At 34.6% G+C, this 20,910-nt stretch overlaps 1 protein-coding gene across 1 annotated transcript in view; it reads left to right on the top strand.

Moving 5' to 3' along the window:
* The window catches only part of LOC128232654 (leucine-zipper-like transcriptional regulator 1), a 63,285-nt gene extending 46,319 nt beyond the window's left edge, over window positions 1–16,966 (top strand). Inside the window, exons 15-18 of the mRNA XM_052946342.1 lie at window positions 9,264–9,442; window positions 10,207–10,356; window positions 11,568–11,702; window positions 13,930–16,966. Of these exons, the coding sequence (XP_052802302.1) occupies window positions 9,264–9,442; window positions 10,207–10,356; window positions 11,568–11,702; window positions 13,930–14,070 (605 nt within the window). The 3' untranslated portion in view covers window positions 14,071–16,966. The remainder of the gene's footprint in view (window positions 1–9,263; window positions 9,443–10,206; window positions 10,357–11,567; window positions 11,703–13,929) is intronic.
* The last annotated feature ends 3,944 nt before the right edge of the window (window positions 16,967–20,910 follow it).

Below are 20,910 nucleotides of genomic sequence, written 5' to 3' on the forward strand. Positions count from 1 at the left end.
GAAAACAATGACAGTACGATGGCGAAAATATGACATTACAATGGTAAAAACGCGACAGTACTATGGTGAAAACCAGACAGAATGATTGCGAAAAGGCGACAGTCCCATGATGAAAAAAATACATTACGATGGTGAAACATAAAAGCAGGCAGACTTTGACTTTTGGTCCAGCCATGATCCCCGTCCTTCGGGGAAAAACTACTGGTAAAATCCTCGCAAATTTCCCCCGCACCCAAGTAAAGACTATTCCTGGCTATTTTGGGCGCAAAGACAAAACCACCTCATTCACCCGGCACTACCGGGCTACCTGAAAGGTAAAAATACGGCCCATTTCCCCGGCTATCCCGCCGGATATGTGGGAGGGGGGCGTGGTTACAAATTGACTGGTGAAAAAGCTTATACACTTTCTTAACATCTTAATCTTTCAGTATGTTCCTAGATTTTTCCAACGAAAAATGAGAATCGTTAAATTAACCACAGTAAAGGCACTCGCCGCACTGAATCAAAATGTAATATTATTATGATAAGTAAAACCAATGCTAGAAGCATAAAAAGATGTACCTGTCACTCTAGTGAATTGTTATATTGATTTTACGGTGATGCAAATGTAATACATATGTATTATTATATTAAGGCATACGCAATCTTATTGTTTGCAACAGATTACTAAGACTATCTACGTTACTTGCGTCATCATGAGATCACATTGAAGACTTATACATAAAGTCAATAATCAAACATCTTTTCTTGTGCAAGAGTTCTTATACACGTTAACATTGGTTCATCTACTTTAAACGCTGGTCCCTATGCTAATTTTGTACAATATTGAAATAATATTGTCAGCGGCCTCCCGGGGAGCCAATTTATTATCTTGATAATGAATGGAAAACCACAGTTTCTTTAAGATATATATTTCTTCGATCATACTTATTGAAGTATTTTATAAAAGTTGTTTATCTGCCAAGCTTTATTCTTACAGAAGAAGATTTGCAATGGAGCCAATCTAAAATGTTAACTGTTAGATAGTCAGTTAAGTTACCGTGTTTCTTTAGACGTCGTATAGACGCCTATTTCATGTGACTATAATATCGATTTTATTTCGGACTTTAATATTATAATTGGAACAATCGTGTAGTTTAAAACATAGTACATGTATGTAATTAAAGTTGGTATGGCATTTTGTTTTATTGCAAAAGTCCCAATTTTATTATGTCTCTATTTTGAACACCGTTGTTCGTTGCAATGTGACGTACCATTGCTAAAGTTGAATGCTCTTTGGACGTGATAATACTTCTAATAATATTAATCATCATCATAAGCATAATCATTAAATTATTATTGTTATCATTATTATTTCCATCGTTATCAGCAGATTCGTAATAGTTCTTGTCTTCAATATTATGTTCATTTTGTCATCACCTTGTCATAATCCTTTTGATTGTTGTCGCAACCATTGACGACGTGGTCGTCTTTGTATTTATGTTTATCATATATTCATGTCTATATGAATATAACAATGTCAAGATTAAGGTTATGTGTCTGGAACTCTACATTTTAACATCCGTATAAAAAAGAACACGTACAGACAGAAGAAACAAACGCACGGACATATGGACAGATGGACGAACAAACACGCACGCATACATATAACGTCGTGCATTATCAAGTTACTATTAATGACCTTCAATGATTAATGCTTTATGATATTGAGTTGTACATAAAGTAATTTCAAAATATTGTGTTGCACATCAAAACGCGTTCGTATAACAATTATAATAATGATGTTAATACTTCCATTAGTTGTGTCTTTGATAAGTTACACGTGAAACATACACATATATCAATATCAATGTTAATGCTTTTAGTCTGAAACTATGAAAAGGAGCATACACCACAAATTGACGCGATCAGACGGATGAAAACAGTTTTATCCTGTTATTGTTTCGATTTAAAATCGACTTCTTTTTTGAAATTACAGACGGAAGGATTGAGTTCTCAATCAAATTCAAGTTCTTACATGTACAAGATATATTGTTTGATATTTACTTAGGTAGCGCCCATTCTAACAGTACTAGTATCAATGCTGTTGAATAAAGAGAAAACAAGTGCATATATAAAGGAAGAGGAGTATAATGTACACGTATTGTTAAATAAAATTGTACATGGTGCTTTTTAACTAAGTAGGGCTGATACAATATAGGGCATAACGAGTTTTGGTTATACACAGCTATAAACAGCTCGGGACTCGAACCCTCAACCCCCTGCTTGCAAGTCAGGTGCTCAACCACTATGAGCTACCTGAAGGGTTGGTATACTTCTGTAAGGGCAATCAACAAATCAACAAATCGATCCGGTGACCCAAAACTATACAAATGTGCATTCATATTAACAATAACCTGTATTAAATTATACTGATAATAAAATATGTTACCTTAGACCATTCATATACATTTGACATTATGCAGTTGCAATGCGATCTGTTTGAGACAAGAAATGGGAAAAAGGTTTTTGTTATCCATGCTTATTAGTCATTTGTTTCAGCTTTAGTCACTGTACTGTTTTATTTGACCAGTTAAAACACTCAGTAACACCAGCTTGATGTCAGATATCACCCTTGTAATTGCAAAGCCCATTAGTGTCAAGATCAGATCAATATTTGTCTTGAAATCCGCAACAGTTGTTCAAGTGCCTATAACTGCTCATCAGCAGGTCATAAAACGAAGCTTCAAGATTGAAGGAAAATGTCTAGAAATTAAGAAATTTGTGGAGGGATATAATTAACCAATAAGCAACAATCCAGAATGTGATTTATCAATATGACTATAAAATGTGAAATAAAAGTGATTTTGACTGAACTGTTTAGGATACACAACGTTGATAGTCTGCTTAAATTTTGTTGAACTTTATCAGTTAATTGAAACTAATTCTCACAATATTTAGCTGAAATCAATAATGGATTATCTCGGAATATCTTTAGAAAACATTTCTTTGGAAGATGTCATTGATGAAGAAACCAACACATTAGGAATATCCCTTGAGGAAATGGAAACCTCTTTAAATGCTCAGGTACTTTACATGTTTTACTCAAATATTCTTATATAAATAACTCTACAAAGCAGTTTGATATCATCATATGAGAAATGATCACAACAAAGCAATATTGTATCTTAAACCACTATGTCCGGACTTTTGATATCATACTAGTATATTTGAACGTTATATGACTCATTTTATTTTAATATAATATTTAAAATTATCCAACTTTTTCTGATCGTTTGCACTCCTACATGCACAGTTGATGTAAATTTTTAATCACAGCAGTCACTGAACTTTTATTACATGTTTCTGTAATACAATGCATGTAGAGCATTTTTCCAGAAATATATATTTTCTCCATATTATTTTCTCTTTGCGAAAAAGAAAATATATGTATATTAAAGCATCTTATAATAGGGTAATAACTTATTAGTAGTGCGATTGATTAGGGAGTGAGTCGCACGAGGCGCTTACTGACTGAAATCAATATCTTAAAACATCAACAACAGTTGAATAAGACATTACGGATCAACATGTTATTAATATATATATCAATGGTTTAAATCACTTAAAAGATTCATGATTTCGTAATAAATGTTACATTCATGACAAACTTGTTTTATGACGTCATTTAAACATTGCACAATGATACTTGATGGACGTCAGTATAGTGGATTTTGGACTACCGTATATAATAATAATAATAATAATAATAATAATAATAATATAATAATAATAATAATAATAATAATAATAATAATAATAATAATAATAACTATGATATACAAATTTTATACAAAAGCATTCGATAATAATATTATTTTAATAATCAAGATAGCGAAAGTTGAAATACCAAGAAAAACCTCCTAACATAAAATGGCCCAAATCTTAAGACAAGAACAACTATAACTCTCAAATTAGTCAGGCAAACAGCTCCCAGCAGGGAAAGGGTCAAGTGGTCAGTTTACAGTTGTGTTAGATTAGTTTCACTGATAAGCCCGAGCATAAGCTTGATGCTCAGTAGCGGCATTAACTGTAGGACTGCAAGTGTTCATAACCTCGTGTATAGTGGTCAATAGGTTTATAAATATATGCCTTTGTGCGGTTAAACTGAAAACTAATTTTCTACAAGGGTTAGAATTTTAATATTTTAGTAAGTACCGTTGGCATGTAGATTGCCGTTATCCTAAGGTAGTTGGCGAAAAATAAAAATTAGCTTGTGCCATTAAACTAAGTCCATTGCGCTCTACAATTCAGAGAAATTGCCTCCCATTTACTCCTCATTTTGAGAAAAAGGCTAATCAGTCCATGAAATCACCATGAAATTGTACCAGTCAATTAATTACCACTTAGTGGGCCATCCTGCTGGGCTGTTGGATGTGTGTATACCCAGATGATCTTTGTTTTGACTGATACTGCAGTGTTAAGCTTGTGGTGAGTTAGTGCATGTATCAAAATGATCTTGAGAATTGGGTAAATATTTGCATACATAGAGAATTGGCCTACACTAATTGATCAATTAAAAGTTAAAACTATAATCACAATGTTTTCTTTACAGTTCTTGAAATTGATAAAGGGACATCTAAGTCATTTTTTTTCGTATGATTTCTTTATCAGCCTAACTGGCGATAGCTTGTGTTCGGTCTTCAATTTTGTCATACGAGGTCGTATTTAAAATGAGTTGACTTGGGCGTGTGGGGATATTCATGAAATTTAGTGATAGCTCTTATTATTAAAAATATATAATATCCCACAAATAGAGCTCATTCGAAACTGTTTATGTAAGTATAATGGTATACAACAAAATTAATTCTTCAACTTAAAAGTTCAAGTTAACTGAATCAAATGAAATTTAATGAACGACAAAAAAGTTAAAAATAAGATGTACAGCTCATTTGAAAAATGTGCATTGGAATTGAATACCAGCTGGGCAGTCAGGAGTATCTATAAGACTGTGTCTTATATGTTGCTTCAGATCATTATCACAGAAATGTTGATAAGCAGTGACCCTGTGTAACCTTTATTAGAATGATAAGTTTGGAAGGCACAAACTCTTGACATTATATTTAATTTTGCACATAAAGAAGTAAAACTGGAAAAAAGTCATGATACAATACTAAAATGACGGTTTAATTCAGGAGTCCGATGAACCATTGGCTGTTGTTAGTCCAGAGGAACCCACACAGCCACTTCATACATCAACACCAAAGAAACCCATACATGTATGTATTCAACTGCCTGCAAAAATGGGAAAATTTGCTGCAGAAGACTGTACTTTTTACAATTATGTTACCCCATAAAGTCATCTATTATTTTTTAAATAATAAAGAACAATAAACAAATAGATCATATTTATGCACCGTGTTAAATTTTAATTGCTTAAAAAAACAGTTCATAGATATGTTATCAATTATAATTATTTTTCAGACAAGTAAAACAGGAAAGGCAGACCAGTTCATATTTATGCACCGTGTTAAATTTTAATTGCTTGTAAATAAAGTTCATAGATAATGATTTATCAATTATAATTATTTTTCAGACAAGTAAAACAGGAAACGGCAGACCAGTTCGGAGGTTATTAAAGCTTAAGAAAACAGGGGAAGTGCAACGTCTACAGCCATGTAGGAGATGATGTATTCATAGCAATATATCCCAGAGCCAGATCATCAGGGCTAGAGAAAAAGTATAGACGAAGGATTTCAACTGTAGAGTTGACTGGATGTTGGAAAAGTTTGAAGAATCCCCGAATTGTTTTGGTTATGTTACCAAACCTTTCAAGATTTAGTTGGTAATATTCCCAGAAATATATTTAACTCTGTCAATAAATGTGAGCTGGTTAAGCTCTGCGATTATGTTAAAGAATCAGTATGTATTCGTAATGTCATTCCTAATAATTATTATTATTATTATTAATTAAGTTCATCCTCTGATACTGCTGCCTTTACGTCAACATATTTGTTTCTTTAACCATAGCACTAACAATGTACAAGCATTTGATATCAAAAACCTAAGTGTATGTGTTTAGACGATGTTCTGATGTATATGACTTATAAACGTCTGTTCTGTTCTTTTCTGTGTTTTTTTTAAAATCATAATATGCGAAAGTCCACACTTGTATTTAAAATAATTATTGTCAAACTGTAAAATTGCAAGAGACATACCTGTAATACTGAAATAACATTCTAGTAGGTTTAAACAACCAGGAATATATAATCTATGTCGTTCTATCAATCAACACTTAGCAGAGTCAAACGTCATGGTCATAACTCATATTCGCCATTAAAATATTGTCGTATTTATTTATTCCCTTCTAAGAGGAGACATTTTATCTGCAAATATCTGTTATCATCTGAACACGATTGAACACTATGTCTACTATCCTCACACTTTGAATGGTCATAATCTTTAAACTGCCTTAAAGTCACCCAATGGCAATGACCAATCAGCTGTCATTTAAGTGACAACATGGCGCTCAGGGGGTGGTGGGGATTAATGTTTGACAAACATCTCTTATTATAAAATGTTTATATCTTTATTGGAAATATTACCAAACATTTGCGAATATTGCATGTTTTAGAAATGTTTAGAACAATTGTATTCATACTATAGATTATTCTGGGAATATTACAAACATGCTGAAAAACCTGCTGTTAATTTTAATACTATGCAATGAAGATTTTGGTAATATTCCCAGAATGTTTCATGTCCTACAGCAGCCCACGTGGAGCTTTTTCTTTTGGATTATTTTATTTCAATTCATCTTTTGATATGCCCAAAAATGTTTTGGTAATGTTACCAAATATTTCAAGATAATATAATTGTATTCACGATGAATTTGAGAACGATAACGGAAAATGTTCGTAATTCATTTTGGGAATATTACCAAATATTTGTGACTATTCCTAGTTTAAGAATGATATAGAAAATCTCTCGGCATACTATGGATTATTTTGGGAATGTTCTCAAAAATGTTGAAAAGCCCCAGTTTTCAATACTATACTATGAACTGTTTGGTCCTACAGAAACTATTTGTGGAGTTTTCAAAGGCTTTTTGTTGAATTAGTTTGTTTCAGTTCATCTGGTAATATTCTCAAATAATTTTTGTAATGTTACCAAATATCACGATCAAATTGGTAATATTCCCAGAACACCTGGACATTTTATTCAGAATCCTAGAAGAAAATGTTCATCATTTATTTTTGGAATATTACCAAATATTTGTGACCTTTTCATAGTTGCAGAATATTTTTAAAATCTCTGGACATAATATCGATAGTTTTGGGAATGTTCCCAAAAATGTTAAAACCCCCACTATAACTTTAAATACTATACTATGAAATGTTTGGTAATATTCCCGAAAGGTTTTGGTAATGTTACCAGAAATTTCAAGATTAACTTTGGTAATATTCCCAGAAAACCTGGGCATTATTTCCAAGATGAATTTTAAAATGTTAGACGAAAATGTTCATAATTCAAAAAATTACCAAACATTTGTGACAACCCCTAGTTTTTATTAATTTTTAGAAAACCTCTCAACATACTATGGATACTTTTGGGAATATTACCAGAAATGTTGAAAACCACATCATAACTCTTCAATACTATATTACAAAGTGTTTGGAAATATTTTCAAAATGTTTTGGTAATGTTACCAAATTTTCAAGATCAAATTGGTAATATTCCCAGAAAACCTGGACATTACATTCAGAATCCTAGCAGAAAATGTTCATCACTTATTTTGGGAATATTACCAAATATTTGTGACTTTTCATAGTTGAAGAATATTTTAGAAAATATCCCGGCATAGTATGGATTATTTTGGGAATGTTCCCACAAATGTTGAAACCCCCTACATAACCCTTCAATACTATACTACAAAGTGTTTGGAAATATTTTCAAAATGTTTTGGTAATGATACCAAATTTTCAAGATCAAATTGGTAATATTCCCAGAAAACCAGGACATTACATTCAGATTCCTAGCAGAAAATGTTCATCATTTTTTGATGGAATATTACCAAATATTTGTGACTTTTCATAGTTGAAGAATATTTTAGAAAATCTCTCGGCATAGTATGGATTATTTTGGGAATGTTCCCACAAATGTTAAAACCCCCACCAGAACTTTCAATACTATTCTACAAAGTGTTTGGAAATATTTTCAAAATGTTTTGGTAATGTTACCAAATTTTCAAGATCAAATTGGTAATATTCCCAGAAAACCTGGAAATTAAATTCAGAATCCTAGCAGAAAATGTTCATCATTTTTTGATGGAATATTACCAAATATTTTCATAGTTGACTTTTCATAGTTGAAGAATATTTTAGAAAATCTCTCGGCATAGTATCGATTATTTTGGGAATGTTCCCACAAATGTTGAAACCCCCACCACAACTTTCAATACTATACTACAAAGTGTTTGGAAATATTTTCAAAATGTTTTGGTAATGTTACCAAATTTTTAAGATCAAATTGGTAATATTCCCAGAAAACCTGGACATTAAATTCAGAATCCTAGCAGAAAATGTTCATCATTTGTTTTGGGAATATTACCACCAAATATTTGTGACTTTTCATAGTTGAATAATATTTTAGAAAATCTCTCGGCATAGTATCGATTATTTTGGGAATGTTCCCACAAATGTTGAAACCCCCACCACAACTTTCAATACTATACTACAAAGTGTTTGGAAATATTTTCAAAATGTTTTGGTAATGTTACCAAATTTTCAAGATCAAATTGGTAATATTCCCAGAAAACCTGGCATACTATGGATACTTTTGGGAATATTACCAGAAATGTTGAAAACCACACTATAACTCTTCAATACTATACTATGAAGTGTTTGGTAATATTCCCAAAGATATTTCTAAACCTACAGAAATGCTTTGAGGACATTACAAAGGGTTTCTGTTGAATAAAAATGTTACCATGCTGAAAAGGGAAAGTTGCGTTTTCCCTTTTCATTTTGCGGTTTGTTACAAATATTAAATGACCGGTGAGTCCTTAAAGATTTATGGAGATCACTGATCATCTCATAATGTAGCAATACAGTGTTCTCTTTCAATCTTTCTTTCAAATTAAACTCAGTATCCTTCATAAGAAATATTGTTTTCAATATTCATTCATCCTATTCAGTAAATTAAAACAATTGTATTAATTGTGGTACTGCTTATTGGTAAGGAAAATAGTTTCAGTTCAATATTTATAAATCTCTTTGTTTCAGCTAACTCCCTGGAGAAGGATATGGAGAATTTCTTAAAGCAATCGGGTCGGGAATACTGCGACATCACACTCGTCCTGGACGGGACGCCCATCCATGCCCACAAGGCAATCCTTTCTGCACGATGTACTTACTTTGAGTCGATGTTCCGGTCCTTCATGCCGCCAACAAATACCGTCACAGTATGTGTATGGCCTTTTATTCAAAGACAAAGAATATTTCTCTTACTGTTCTCCAATTGTAAACTCATTGATGTATAAGGAGGTTGCATTTGCAGAAAATGATTAATTTTTTTTATTTGATTTTTTATTAGCTCACCTTAGCCGTAGGTTGATGGTGAGCTTTTAGGATCGATGATTGTCTGTCGTCCGTCGTCTGTCGTCCGTCCACACTTAGTTTGTTAACACTCTAGGGGTCACATTTTTGCCTCAATTGTCACGAAACTTGGTGACGATGTTTGTCCCAGTAATTACTTGGATGAGTTCGAATATAGGTCATTTCTAGCTCAAGTTCGAATATGGGTCATCTGGGGTCAAAATTAGGTCACAGAGCCCAAATATGGAAATACCTTGTTAACACTCATGAGGTAATAATTTCATACATCAGAGAAGCCAAATCCCTGTTATTGCCCTTTAATAATCAACAAGTCTATAGCACAAAGTTTTACTGAGGTGAGCGATATAGGGCCATCTTGGCCCTCTTGTTTTTTTTGGCATTAACTCCTATATCGGAAAGGTAACAAGTAGGTTGAACTTAACCATGCTATAACTATTGTGCAGATAAATTTCAACACTTTTCACTTAAAGCTATTCCATTTAAACATATAACCCCTACAGAAGCAAATTTACCCTTTTGGGGTCCAAATTAGGGAAAAAAGACACCCACCCATTTACCAAAATAAAATTGCCTTCCCCCCGTTAGTTATTTATTTTTTACCCCTTTCCAGATAGCAATAGGCGAAATGGTGCCGTCACGGCAGGCCTTTGACAGTCTATTACGCTACATATACTACGGAGACATCACCATGCCCCCTGAGGACTCGCTGTATCTGTTTCCTGCTCCGTTTTTCTATGGGTTCACTAACAACAGACTTCAGGTATTATATCTTATTTTAAACTTTATTTATTTTACAACAATTGTAAAGAAAGTTATTCTCATTGGCACGATGTTGCGCGAGAGTGTGGTCTTGTGTTATTGGAGTAACCGAAGGAAACCCACTTACCAGGCTTTTTATCACAAACCAAACTCACATGCGCCCAGGCAGGGAATCAAACCTGGGTCGCCTTGGTGAGAGGCAAATGTGCTAACCACTGCGTTAAGTGGACAATAAGGTATAATCTTGCAATGGAAGATTGTTCATTGGGCCTAACAAAAAAATGTTTTGGGTAACCAGACCCTACATAATGAAAGCCATCTACCCAAGAATTTATTTATTTATTTAATAAAAAATAAATAAAACGGTCCCCCGGCCATAAACACAATTTTGTACGCAATAATTTAGGAATGTTACCCTGAATAGACATTTTTTTCGGGCCTTGTATTGTACTTTTAAATGTGGAACTGAATAAAGGTGGACGTCAAGCCTTCTTTGAGGGACTTGCATCCCCCAACCCTACCCCACCCCAGCCATTCTTGAAACTTACGGCCTTTAGATAACTACAATATTGATTTATTTTAGGGATAGCCAAGAGTTCCTGAGTACTCGATTTATGTCTGTGCTTTGTGAAATATTTACTTTTGATGTTCACAAAGAGAAATTGATTGCACTGGTAAAATGAAACAGACAACATTTCTTTTTATTTGATGCTTTTAATTTATTATAAATAATTATTTATTAATATTTAATAGGAAAATTTTGCCTAAATTTATCCAAATGATGTCATACAGGAAATGATGTCATTGATTTTTCTTCCCAGCACTATGTGCACCAACATTTTTCTGTCTCTGATTAAAAATAATCATTAATCGATATTTAATTGAAAAAAAATGACAAATTTTATCCAAATGATGTCATAATTGAAATTATGTCATTGTGCTTTTAGTGAAAAATAGTGAAATTATATTTTCATAATCTCACTGTTTCAAATGGTGAGTTTATCCGGATACAATCAAATATAGTTTTCAATAAACCACCGAAAAGATATGATAAAATTTCTTATGTTTTTTGGCCTACACTCTGAAAAACTTAAAAAAGAAAGATACATTTACTGGAAGTCAATTTCATTTGTATTTGAAGTTGTAGCATAGACATTAATCAACTTGAAATTACACCCAGTAGTGTGTGACATATCCATATTTCTTCTGTAGGCTTACTGTAAGCATAATCTGGAGATGAACGTCACGTGTCAGAATGTTGTACAGATTCTCGAGGCTGCAGACCGGATACAGGCTACTGACATGAAGAAACACGCCCTCAGAATAATCGTTCACCACTTTCCTAAGGTATAAAATGAAGAAAACCAGTATTGTTATCAGAGAAACATGCTTATTATTTGTATGTCACAGGTCAGTTTAATTTACCATTGTTTGAATGTATTTGCAGAAATGTGTTTTAAAGGGGGGCAAATATAGGTTACAGTTGATGGATCTAAAGAAGTTTTTTTATTTATTTTTATATGCATTATTATTTTTAACTCGTTGGATTTCAATGAACAAAACAAAGAAAGCATATGATTTGTGTATAGGAAAAAAATATTAGTGATATTTTTGGGCTTTTTTAACTGGGAAAATTGTGGTCACATAGCTATAAATTGAAAAAGTCCATAAATAAAGGTTTATTTTTTTAATTTGTATGCAAATCATATTTATTTTTTATCATTAAAGTCATGGGAGTTAAAATGACACTCTAAGTTAAAATCAATACAAACACATGTATTACAAACATCAATTTTGGCAGATAAACCTTTAACTACTTACTAAATAAAGCATTTATAATATTATTAATTGTGGTAGATCTTATTTTGGAATAAGAGTGCATCTTTAAACATAAAAATGCATTGAAATTGAAAAATCATTTCTTGCATCAACCTATGTTGTGCCCCCTTTAATTCAAATGATCATGATATATTATGTATTCTTGCATACCGGACGTGTGTTTCCGGTCATGTGACCAGTGCTGGAAAAACTCATCTTACATACCCCATGTAAGATGAGTCACGCGCAACAACGCGCCACTTCTTATTTCAATAAATTGTATGGTTTATGAACAATATATCATGCCATTCCAATAAAGCGCAATCAAATATGTATCTTTGCAAGACTTTTAATTAAAATTGAACATAAATAATCGTTAAAAAACGCTATTTTTAGTTATTCAAAATCACTGCGCTCTATGACGTCAGTAAACAACATTGCACGCGTGTTTTGGTGAAATGTATAAAAGTGCGTTTTCTACGTCAAATTTTCCACAAATTCATAATTAAAGGTATGCAAGAAAAAATATCAATCATGTCTTTCCGGTCCGGATCGAAAAATCTTATCCTCGGGCATGCTGCGTGACCGGTAACTCGGCGAGCCTCGTTACCGGCTTACGCGCGCGCCCTCGGGTCAGATTTTTCTATCCGTACTGGAAACACATGATAGATACTTACATTCTAGAGACATAAAAACTTCATGTAAAATACTGTCAGTACTTCAATATAATCTCATCTACCATTCTGAACAAATTTCAGAATTGCCTTAGATGAGAACGCATAGAACTAAGAATCCTCAGTGTTGTAGTTACCGTAAATAGTATTGGGAATAGGACAAAATCAGATATATAAAATCGACTGATGATCTATTAATAATCAATTTCATTGTCATACATTTTCATTATGTTTGATCTGATATGGATTTTTAAAATTTATATACATATTTGAGTTTGTAAGTAAAACATTGCTTTTTCATTAATTCACAGTATCTGTATTTAGCAAATTAGGAAAATTTAATTATGAAATATTGAGAAAAGAACACACTGTTTTACAAGGGGAAACATTGTTCATTTTTCCCATAATTTACCCAATGATTACAAACATAGTATTACTTTTTTGGCCATGAAAGATTGCAAAATAGGTCATTTGTAGTGCGATGTGAGTTGAAAAAAAAACAGAATCTCAAACTATGATAACTGTATCTATTATGCATTTTTTTATGTTTATTTTACAAATTGGAAATCAGAAGTCAAAACGCTATCAAATGATACCAAAGTGCTCCACCTGTGCCTTAATCGTAGGGGGGAGCAATCTGCTGCCCTTTTTCGGCACCTGCTGCCTTTTTACTTTGCCCTGCTGTGCCCTTTTGTTTGTCAGAGCCCTCTTTGATGATTATGAGCTATATTTGATTGATTTATTGGACATATTGGCGAGTCATTTTTTAGGAATAAGTATAAAAATATTATATATACATGATTTTGACACTTAAAGTAAAGAAAACAGCTAAGGTATTCATAATAAACTTTTAGTATTGAAACTGTGACAAAAACAATATGAATTGAACATTGGCCCTTGCAAGTGCCTTATTAAGACTCATCCTTCTCGAATCCTGGCTGGAGCACTGATACCATTATATGATGGTGTCGCAAGGCACCAAAATGTAACCCTTACAGAAATGGCTTGATAAAATGACAAACATATTTTTACATCGATTACCTTAAATCTTTTAAAATCTTGTTGATTTTCTATGTTTGCAGGTTGCGAAGCTACCTCAAGTGAGAAGACTAAGTCGCGAGCTGCTATTGGACATTATAGATGCTGTCGCTGAAGATATGCCCGAAACACGTCTTGCGCAGGACATGTCGGCGTGCTTTCTCACGGATTCCAGCTACTCCTGACTAACTTCCGGGGATGACAGTATTTAAAGTTGGACAGGGTCAACTATTAAAACAGAGGATTGGCCTTAAACCAATCAGGACACTTTGGCCATCTCCACAATACGAGGAGCATCTGATGTCTGCCGTCATATTACAAAAAGTAGTTCCAAAAATTAATAATGATTTCATGAATTGATTGTAGTGTTTTAACGTGTGTATTTTTTCAAGTCTCAATTGACTCCCAGTGAAGTGTACTATTGCATAAATCATTAAGAGTAAATTCCTTAGGCTTAACTGCAATATTGAAATTTCTAAGGGATCTACTTGCAGGGTAGTTAAATGTCAAGAGTTCTGACATTGTAAACTGTCCATAAACATCCAAGGATGTTTTCAAAGGAAAATGGCCGAGGTTCCCAAACTGCCATTAAAATTGTCTGTGTCATGAATGTCATCTCATTTCTGTCTTTAAGTGGGACAGTCTGTTTCAGTTAGCTAACAGCTGATCTGAACAATGCCAATAAAACAATATGAGTTCAATATTCATTCAGATTTGACTTTGTTGGTTTTTCAGCAATAAAGCTTACAGGGACTAGACACAAAAAAAATAATTGTCAAAAACATAATTGTCAAAAACTTTAATAGATTGATATCGTTATGTCATTGCATTGAATCTTACTTACTGATGTATCACATTGCTTACAACATGTATCTATGGCAGTTTTGGGGTATTTTTCCAACAAAATTTACTGGGGTTGTCCACCACATAATTCCTAGTAAATTTAAAACTAGTATTGGTATATGTATCTTGTACTAATGACGTGACCTTCACATGTATGCTAAATATACGAACTATAAACTGTGCTATTTTTAGACGGGTAAACTCAGCTGTGACAGCAACAAAATATTCTTTTAATCAGGTAAATTATTGTATTATCAGCCTCATACAAGCTCGTATTGATAATTCTAGGCTTGTTTTAATACTGTAAATGCTGATTTGTGGACAATCTGGTGTCTGGTCCCTTTAATTCTTAACATAAGGGAACCTGTACCCATGTTCATATGTATGGCTATCCATCATTTGTTCAGCCTTATGATTAAGCAAATCTAAATCCTGGTTTTCTTTGCATTGCTCTGTGTAAACATTTGAATGCATATCATGTGGTTTTCATATGTTTAATTACAGCAGTGTGGCTAACATATAGTTACAGCAGTGTGGCTTTCATATGTTCAGTTACAGCAGTGTAGCTTTCATATGTTCAGTTACAGCAGTGTAGCTTTCATATGTTTAATTACAGCAGTGTGGCTTTCATATGTTCAGTTACAGCAGTGTGGCTTTCATATGTTCAGTTACAGCAGTGTGGCTTTCATATGTTCAGTTACAGCAGTGTGGCTTTCATATGTTCAGTTACAGCAGTGTGGCTTTCATATGTTCAGTTACAGCAGTGTGTCTTTCATATGTTCAGTTACTGAATAGTGGCTTTCATATGTTTAGTTACAGCAGTGTGGCTTTCATATGTTCAGTTACAGCAGTGTGGCTTTCATATGTTCAGTTACAGCAGTGTGGCTTTCATATGTCCAGTTACAGCAGTGTGGCTTTCATATGTTTAGTCACAACAGGTTTCTCTTACTTAGTGAAAAAGCAGGCTCTTTTACCTGGTAAAAGAGTAGTGCTGTCTATCATGGTGAAAGAGCAGGGTTCTCTTACTTGGTGAAAGAGCAGGTTCTCTTGCTTGGTGAAAGAGCAGGTTCTCTTACTGGGTGAAAGAGCAGGTTCTCTTATTTGGTGAAAGAGCAGGTTCTCTTACTTGGTGAAAGAGCAGGTTCTCTTGCTTGGTGGAAAAGCAGGTTCTCTTACTTGGTGAAAGAGCAGGTTCTCTTGCTTGGTGAAAGAACAGGTTCTCTTGCTGGGTGAAAGAGTAGGTTCTCTTGCTGGGTGAAAGGGCAGGTTCTCTTGCTGGGTGAAAGAGCAGGTTCTCTTACTGGATGAAAGAGCAGGTTCCCTTACTGGGTGAAAGAGCAGGTTCTCTTATTTGGTGAAAAAGCAGGGTCCTCTTTCTGGGTGAAAGAGCATGCTCTCTTACTTGGTGAAAGAGCAGGGCTCTCTTACTTGGTGAAAGAGCAGAGCTCTCTTTATTTAGAAAAAGAGCAGGGTTGTCTTACTTGGTGTCAAAAAAAAGCAGGGTTCTCTTACTTGGTGAGAGAGCAGGGCTTTCTTTATTAAGAAAAAGAGCAGGGCTGTCTTACTTGGTAAACGAGCAGGGCTCTCTTTATTTGGAAAAGAGGAGGGCCATCTTACTTGGTGAAAGAGAAGGACTGTCTTCATTGGTGAATGAATGAGCACTCTTACTTGGCTAATGAGCTGATCTCTCTTACTTAGCAAGATTGCAGGGCTGTTTTACTCGGTGTAAGAGCAGGGATCTCTTACTCGGCAAATAAGCAGTGCTCTCTTACTTGGTGAAGAACAGAGTTCTTTTACTTGTATAATGTATCATTCATTTGTAAATTTCACAAGTTTTGTCATAATACAATCATGTTTGTTTTTGTTGTATTCTTTTTTGATGAAGGTTACATTCTAGTGCTGGTCATTAGTTAGCTTATATTGTTCTAAAGCAAATCTATTGTAAATTGTGTAATTCGTCTTGATAATCCTATGGACCATAGGTTTATAGGTCTGTGATAATCCTTTGGAAATTGTACCAATTTGAAACTACCACTACATTTCCAGGTAGTTGAAAATAATGTTATAGAAATTATTTATAAGCTGTTAGAGGAAATACTTAAACAATATCAAGATTGAAATTGTATGCATTCAGTCAAAGCGATTTTTATGATGTGCCAAATATTTGCGGTTAATCGTTTTGTAAATAAAATGTTATATTATGTATTTTGCGATGAAATTCTAGCAAAATAAAATGTAGAAAATAATCGTGTTTTGTATTTTCCCAAACATATTATATTCGCAACGTAAATAATTGAAAGACAGAAGTATGTATATGTCAATGTAGATGAAGTGAAGTGTTTGTGATTTGAATTGAAGGTCAAGGACAACGTCCACTAATTTGGTTTCAAGTTTTTAACATGTTTGTTTGAAATTGATTTGATACACATGTGTATATATCTTGGCGTGAGTGTATCTTAGTGTGTATTTATCTGTGTGTGTATTTCTTGGTGTGTACGTATCATGATGTGTACGTATCTTGGTGTGTACCTATCTTGGCGCTTGTGTATCTTAGCGTTTGTGCATCTTAGTGTGGATGTATCGATCTTAGCGTGTGTGTATCTTGGCGTGGATGTATCTTTGCTAGTGTGTATCTTGTTGCGTACGTTTCTTGGTTATGTGGATCTTGTCCTATGTATTTTCGCGTATGTTTATCTATGTGTGTGTATCTGAGTGTGTGCACCTTGGTGTAAATGTATCTTATTGTGTGTGTGCGTATCTTGGCGTGTGCGTATTTTGCTGGGTATCTTCGTGTGTTTATCTTTGCGTGTGTGCATTTTAATGTGTATGTATCTTGGTGAATACGTATCTTGGTGTGTGTTTCTTGGTGTGTATGTATCTTTGCGTATGTGTATCTTGGTGCTATGTATCTTGGCGTGTGTGTATTTTGGTGCGTGTGTATCTTGACTGGATGTATCTTTGCGTTCGTGTTCATCACATATTGTAGTTATTGCGATGAGGTAAACGCCAGTGTTAAAAGTCTATGCAGAAGTGTATGGCTCTCCACTGTTTGAAGTGATCTTGCGACGTTTTTGGCATACATCTACACTTTCATTAATGAGTCTTGCACACAATCCAGGTACCTTGCTCAAAGGTCAAAGACTCGAGGTCATTTTTTAATATAAATTCGCAAACAAATACAAATGTCGATTCCGTACCGAGTATGCCGGCCTGGTCTTAATTAAGCGTAAGCGTGAAATTGTGGAGGAATATGAAGCCATTGGAAATCCAAACGCAAAAAAGACAGAGGAAAATTACAGGAAATGAGGAACTGATTGAACTCGTGTATGCATGGTTTATGGACGCTTGTGCTCGTCTTGTTACTGTTTCGGGGCCATTAATTCAGACCAAAGCCAAAAAGTATGCCGATGAGTTAGATCTTACTGAATTTAAGGCTAGCAATGGGTGGCTGGAGTCATTCCTTACTAGACACAACATTGTTTTTAAGAAACAAGGTGGTGAGCGTGGCGAAGTTAACCAGACCACAGTCGCCAAATGAATAGACCAGATTCCATCACTTTATAAGGAATATGCTCCTGAGGACATATTTAACATGGATGAGTCAGGACTTTTCTACCGGGAATCATCGAGATCCACATTCTACATGAAGGGAGAGGACTGCGCCGATGGGAAACGAGCAAAGGAGAGGCTAACAGTTGCCCCCTATGATGATGATGATGATGATGATGATGGTGGTGATGGTCATGATGATGATGATGGAGTAGGGTGAGGATTCTAAAATACTATTTCAAAACATTTAATTTGTTTGTCTTCAGGACAAAAACTGAAGCCAGTCGTTATTGGCAAGGCACGTAAGCCGCGATGCTTTGGGTCGATCTCTGTGGACAAACTGCCGGTCAAATATTGCAGCAACAGAACTGCATGGATTCACAGCTGGTGCTTCGAATACTGGGTAAAATCGCTTGACCGGAAAATGATGGCTGGGAACAGACACATCCTCCTCTTTGTGGACAAAGCACCCGTTCACCCGAACATCACTCTGAGAAACGTGAAGCTGCTGTTTTTCCAAAGAACTGCACCTCAGTTTTGCAGCCGATGGATGCCGGCATTATTCAGACATTAAAATTAAAGTACAGAAAAAGACAGCTTGTTCATGTGCTGAGTGAGATGGACAGAAACAGCTCACAGACCGATCCAGAAATCCTAAGGGTTTTTAACATTTTACAGGACATGTATTGGATCAACTCATCATGGAACCATCATTAAGTGTTTCCAGAAGTGTGGATTCGGGGAAAAATTATCATCTAGTACAAGTGACCATGAGGAAAGTAACCAGGACAGAGATGATATTGACGAGGATGATATGCCACTCGCTGTGTTGAGATTGTCGCGCGATCTGTTCAGTCAGGACTTTAGCTGACGTTGACAGCAATGTGTATACGTGCGACAACTCCATGACAGACTGGGGCCGACCTGCTTCACAGATTCTTTCTGAGATGAGGAACTCTGATGAGACTTCCAGCAACTTTGATGATAAAGAGGAAGAAGAGTATTTAAGATTCGGAAAAAGTGGTTTCAACAAGTGAAGTGAATGATTGTTTGGACACAATAAAAGCTTTGGCTCTACAACGATCACAGAGTGACATGCTTGACGTGATAATGTCTGCTCAGGATTTGTTAATGGACTTTAAATTAGAGACTGGAGTTAAACAAACAAAAATGACGGACTACTTTAAAAAGTGAACTAATATGTGTATGAACATGTAGTTGTGTAAATGTGTAGACTGATCTGTGGTGTGTTTTGTTTATGCTGTGCATCAACATTTATCCAATGTACGGACTACTTTAAAAAGTGAACTCAAAAATGTGTATGTACATGTAGTTGTGTAAATGTGTAGACTGATCTGTGGTGTGCTTTGTTTATGCCTTGTATCAACATTTATCTAATGTATTTTATTTATAAATTTGAAATAAAGTTATTTTATCTATACAAATGTATTTGTATTCAACCTTCTTCAATACTATTGATACATATGTTACTGATTGTGGTGTGAGGTGGTGGTTAAGATACATACTCCATCTCTGAATAAAGCTTAAGTGTCGGAAATGTCAAACCTTGATTAAGTGGCCACCTGTCTTAAGCAGCCACTCTGATCATTTCCCAAGGGTGGCCACTTAATACAGGTTTGACTGTAACTTGTTTACTTCACATAATTGGGATGATGTGTCGTGTCCAAGATTATATGTTCATTGACTGTATATATATTATTATTAAACAAGCAATACGCGTTTAATGTGCATCTATGCAACGTTGGAACGTCACAACATCGTCTTTCGCAAACCATGTTGTATGTGTATATAATAACATGAAGTTTCACTCCAGCGCAAAACGACATTATGACGTCACGTTCATGACAGTTTACTTCGCGTCAACTGTCATTACCTCTGTTCTGTCCGTTACCACCATCATTGTTAACTCTGATCATCCCAGAGTCAGATGTGCTTTTAAAGGCTACACAAAATTGTTAGAAATTGAAATGCTTATCTTGCATTATTTGCAGAATGATCCGTTCATTCGGTCCAAGGACGTCAAATCTCCCCGAAGCGTTTAGTAAGAAACATCAAAAGTCACCAGTCTTTCGCATTCGGGACGCCACGGCCATTTTTTATCGAAAACAAAATCGGATGTATGCCGCTACATCTGTAGAAGTAGTTAGTAAATTTGTAAATAAAAGTATTAATTAATTGTGGTGGTTTTAACGTGTATTTTGAATCACTCAATTTAAATTGATTGCCAGCGAAGCTCTTAATTGCATATATATAATTAAGATTCACAAAAGTAAAATCAATAAAACTAACATCTAAATTTAAGTTATTAGCGATCTATACTTGTGCGTAGTTAAATGTAAAGATTTCTGACATCGCAAACCGTCAATATGCATCCGAGGTTGTTTTCGACCGGTTGATTCCGAGAAAATGGTCGAAGTAATCCGAATGCATTCTGTTAACCTATTTTCATCAGCTAGAACTGAATATCAAACCAGACATACCTAGCGCACGATGTCACCTTAAAGCTTCTTATGCATTTGACCAGGAGCGCAGACGCAAGATTCCCCTTCAAAGTAAAAGAACACATTGACAGGTTATTATCCAGTTTGTATGTTGCAAGTAATATATGGAAC

The sequence above is a fragment of the Mya arenaria genome, chromosome 4, assembly GCF_026914265.1.
Source record: "Mya arenaria isolate MELC-2E11 chromosome 4, ASM2691426v1".
Lineage (NCBI taxonomy): Eukaryota > Metazoa > Mollusca > Bivalvia > Myida > Myidae > Mya > Mya arenaria.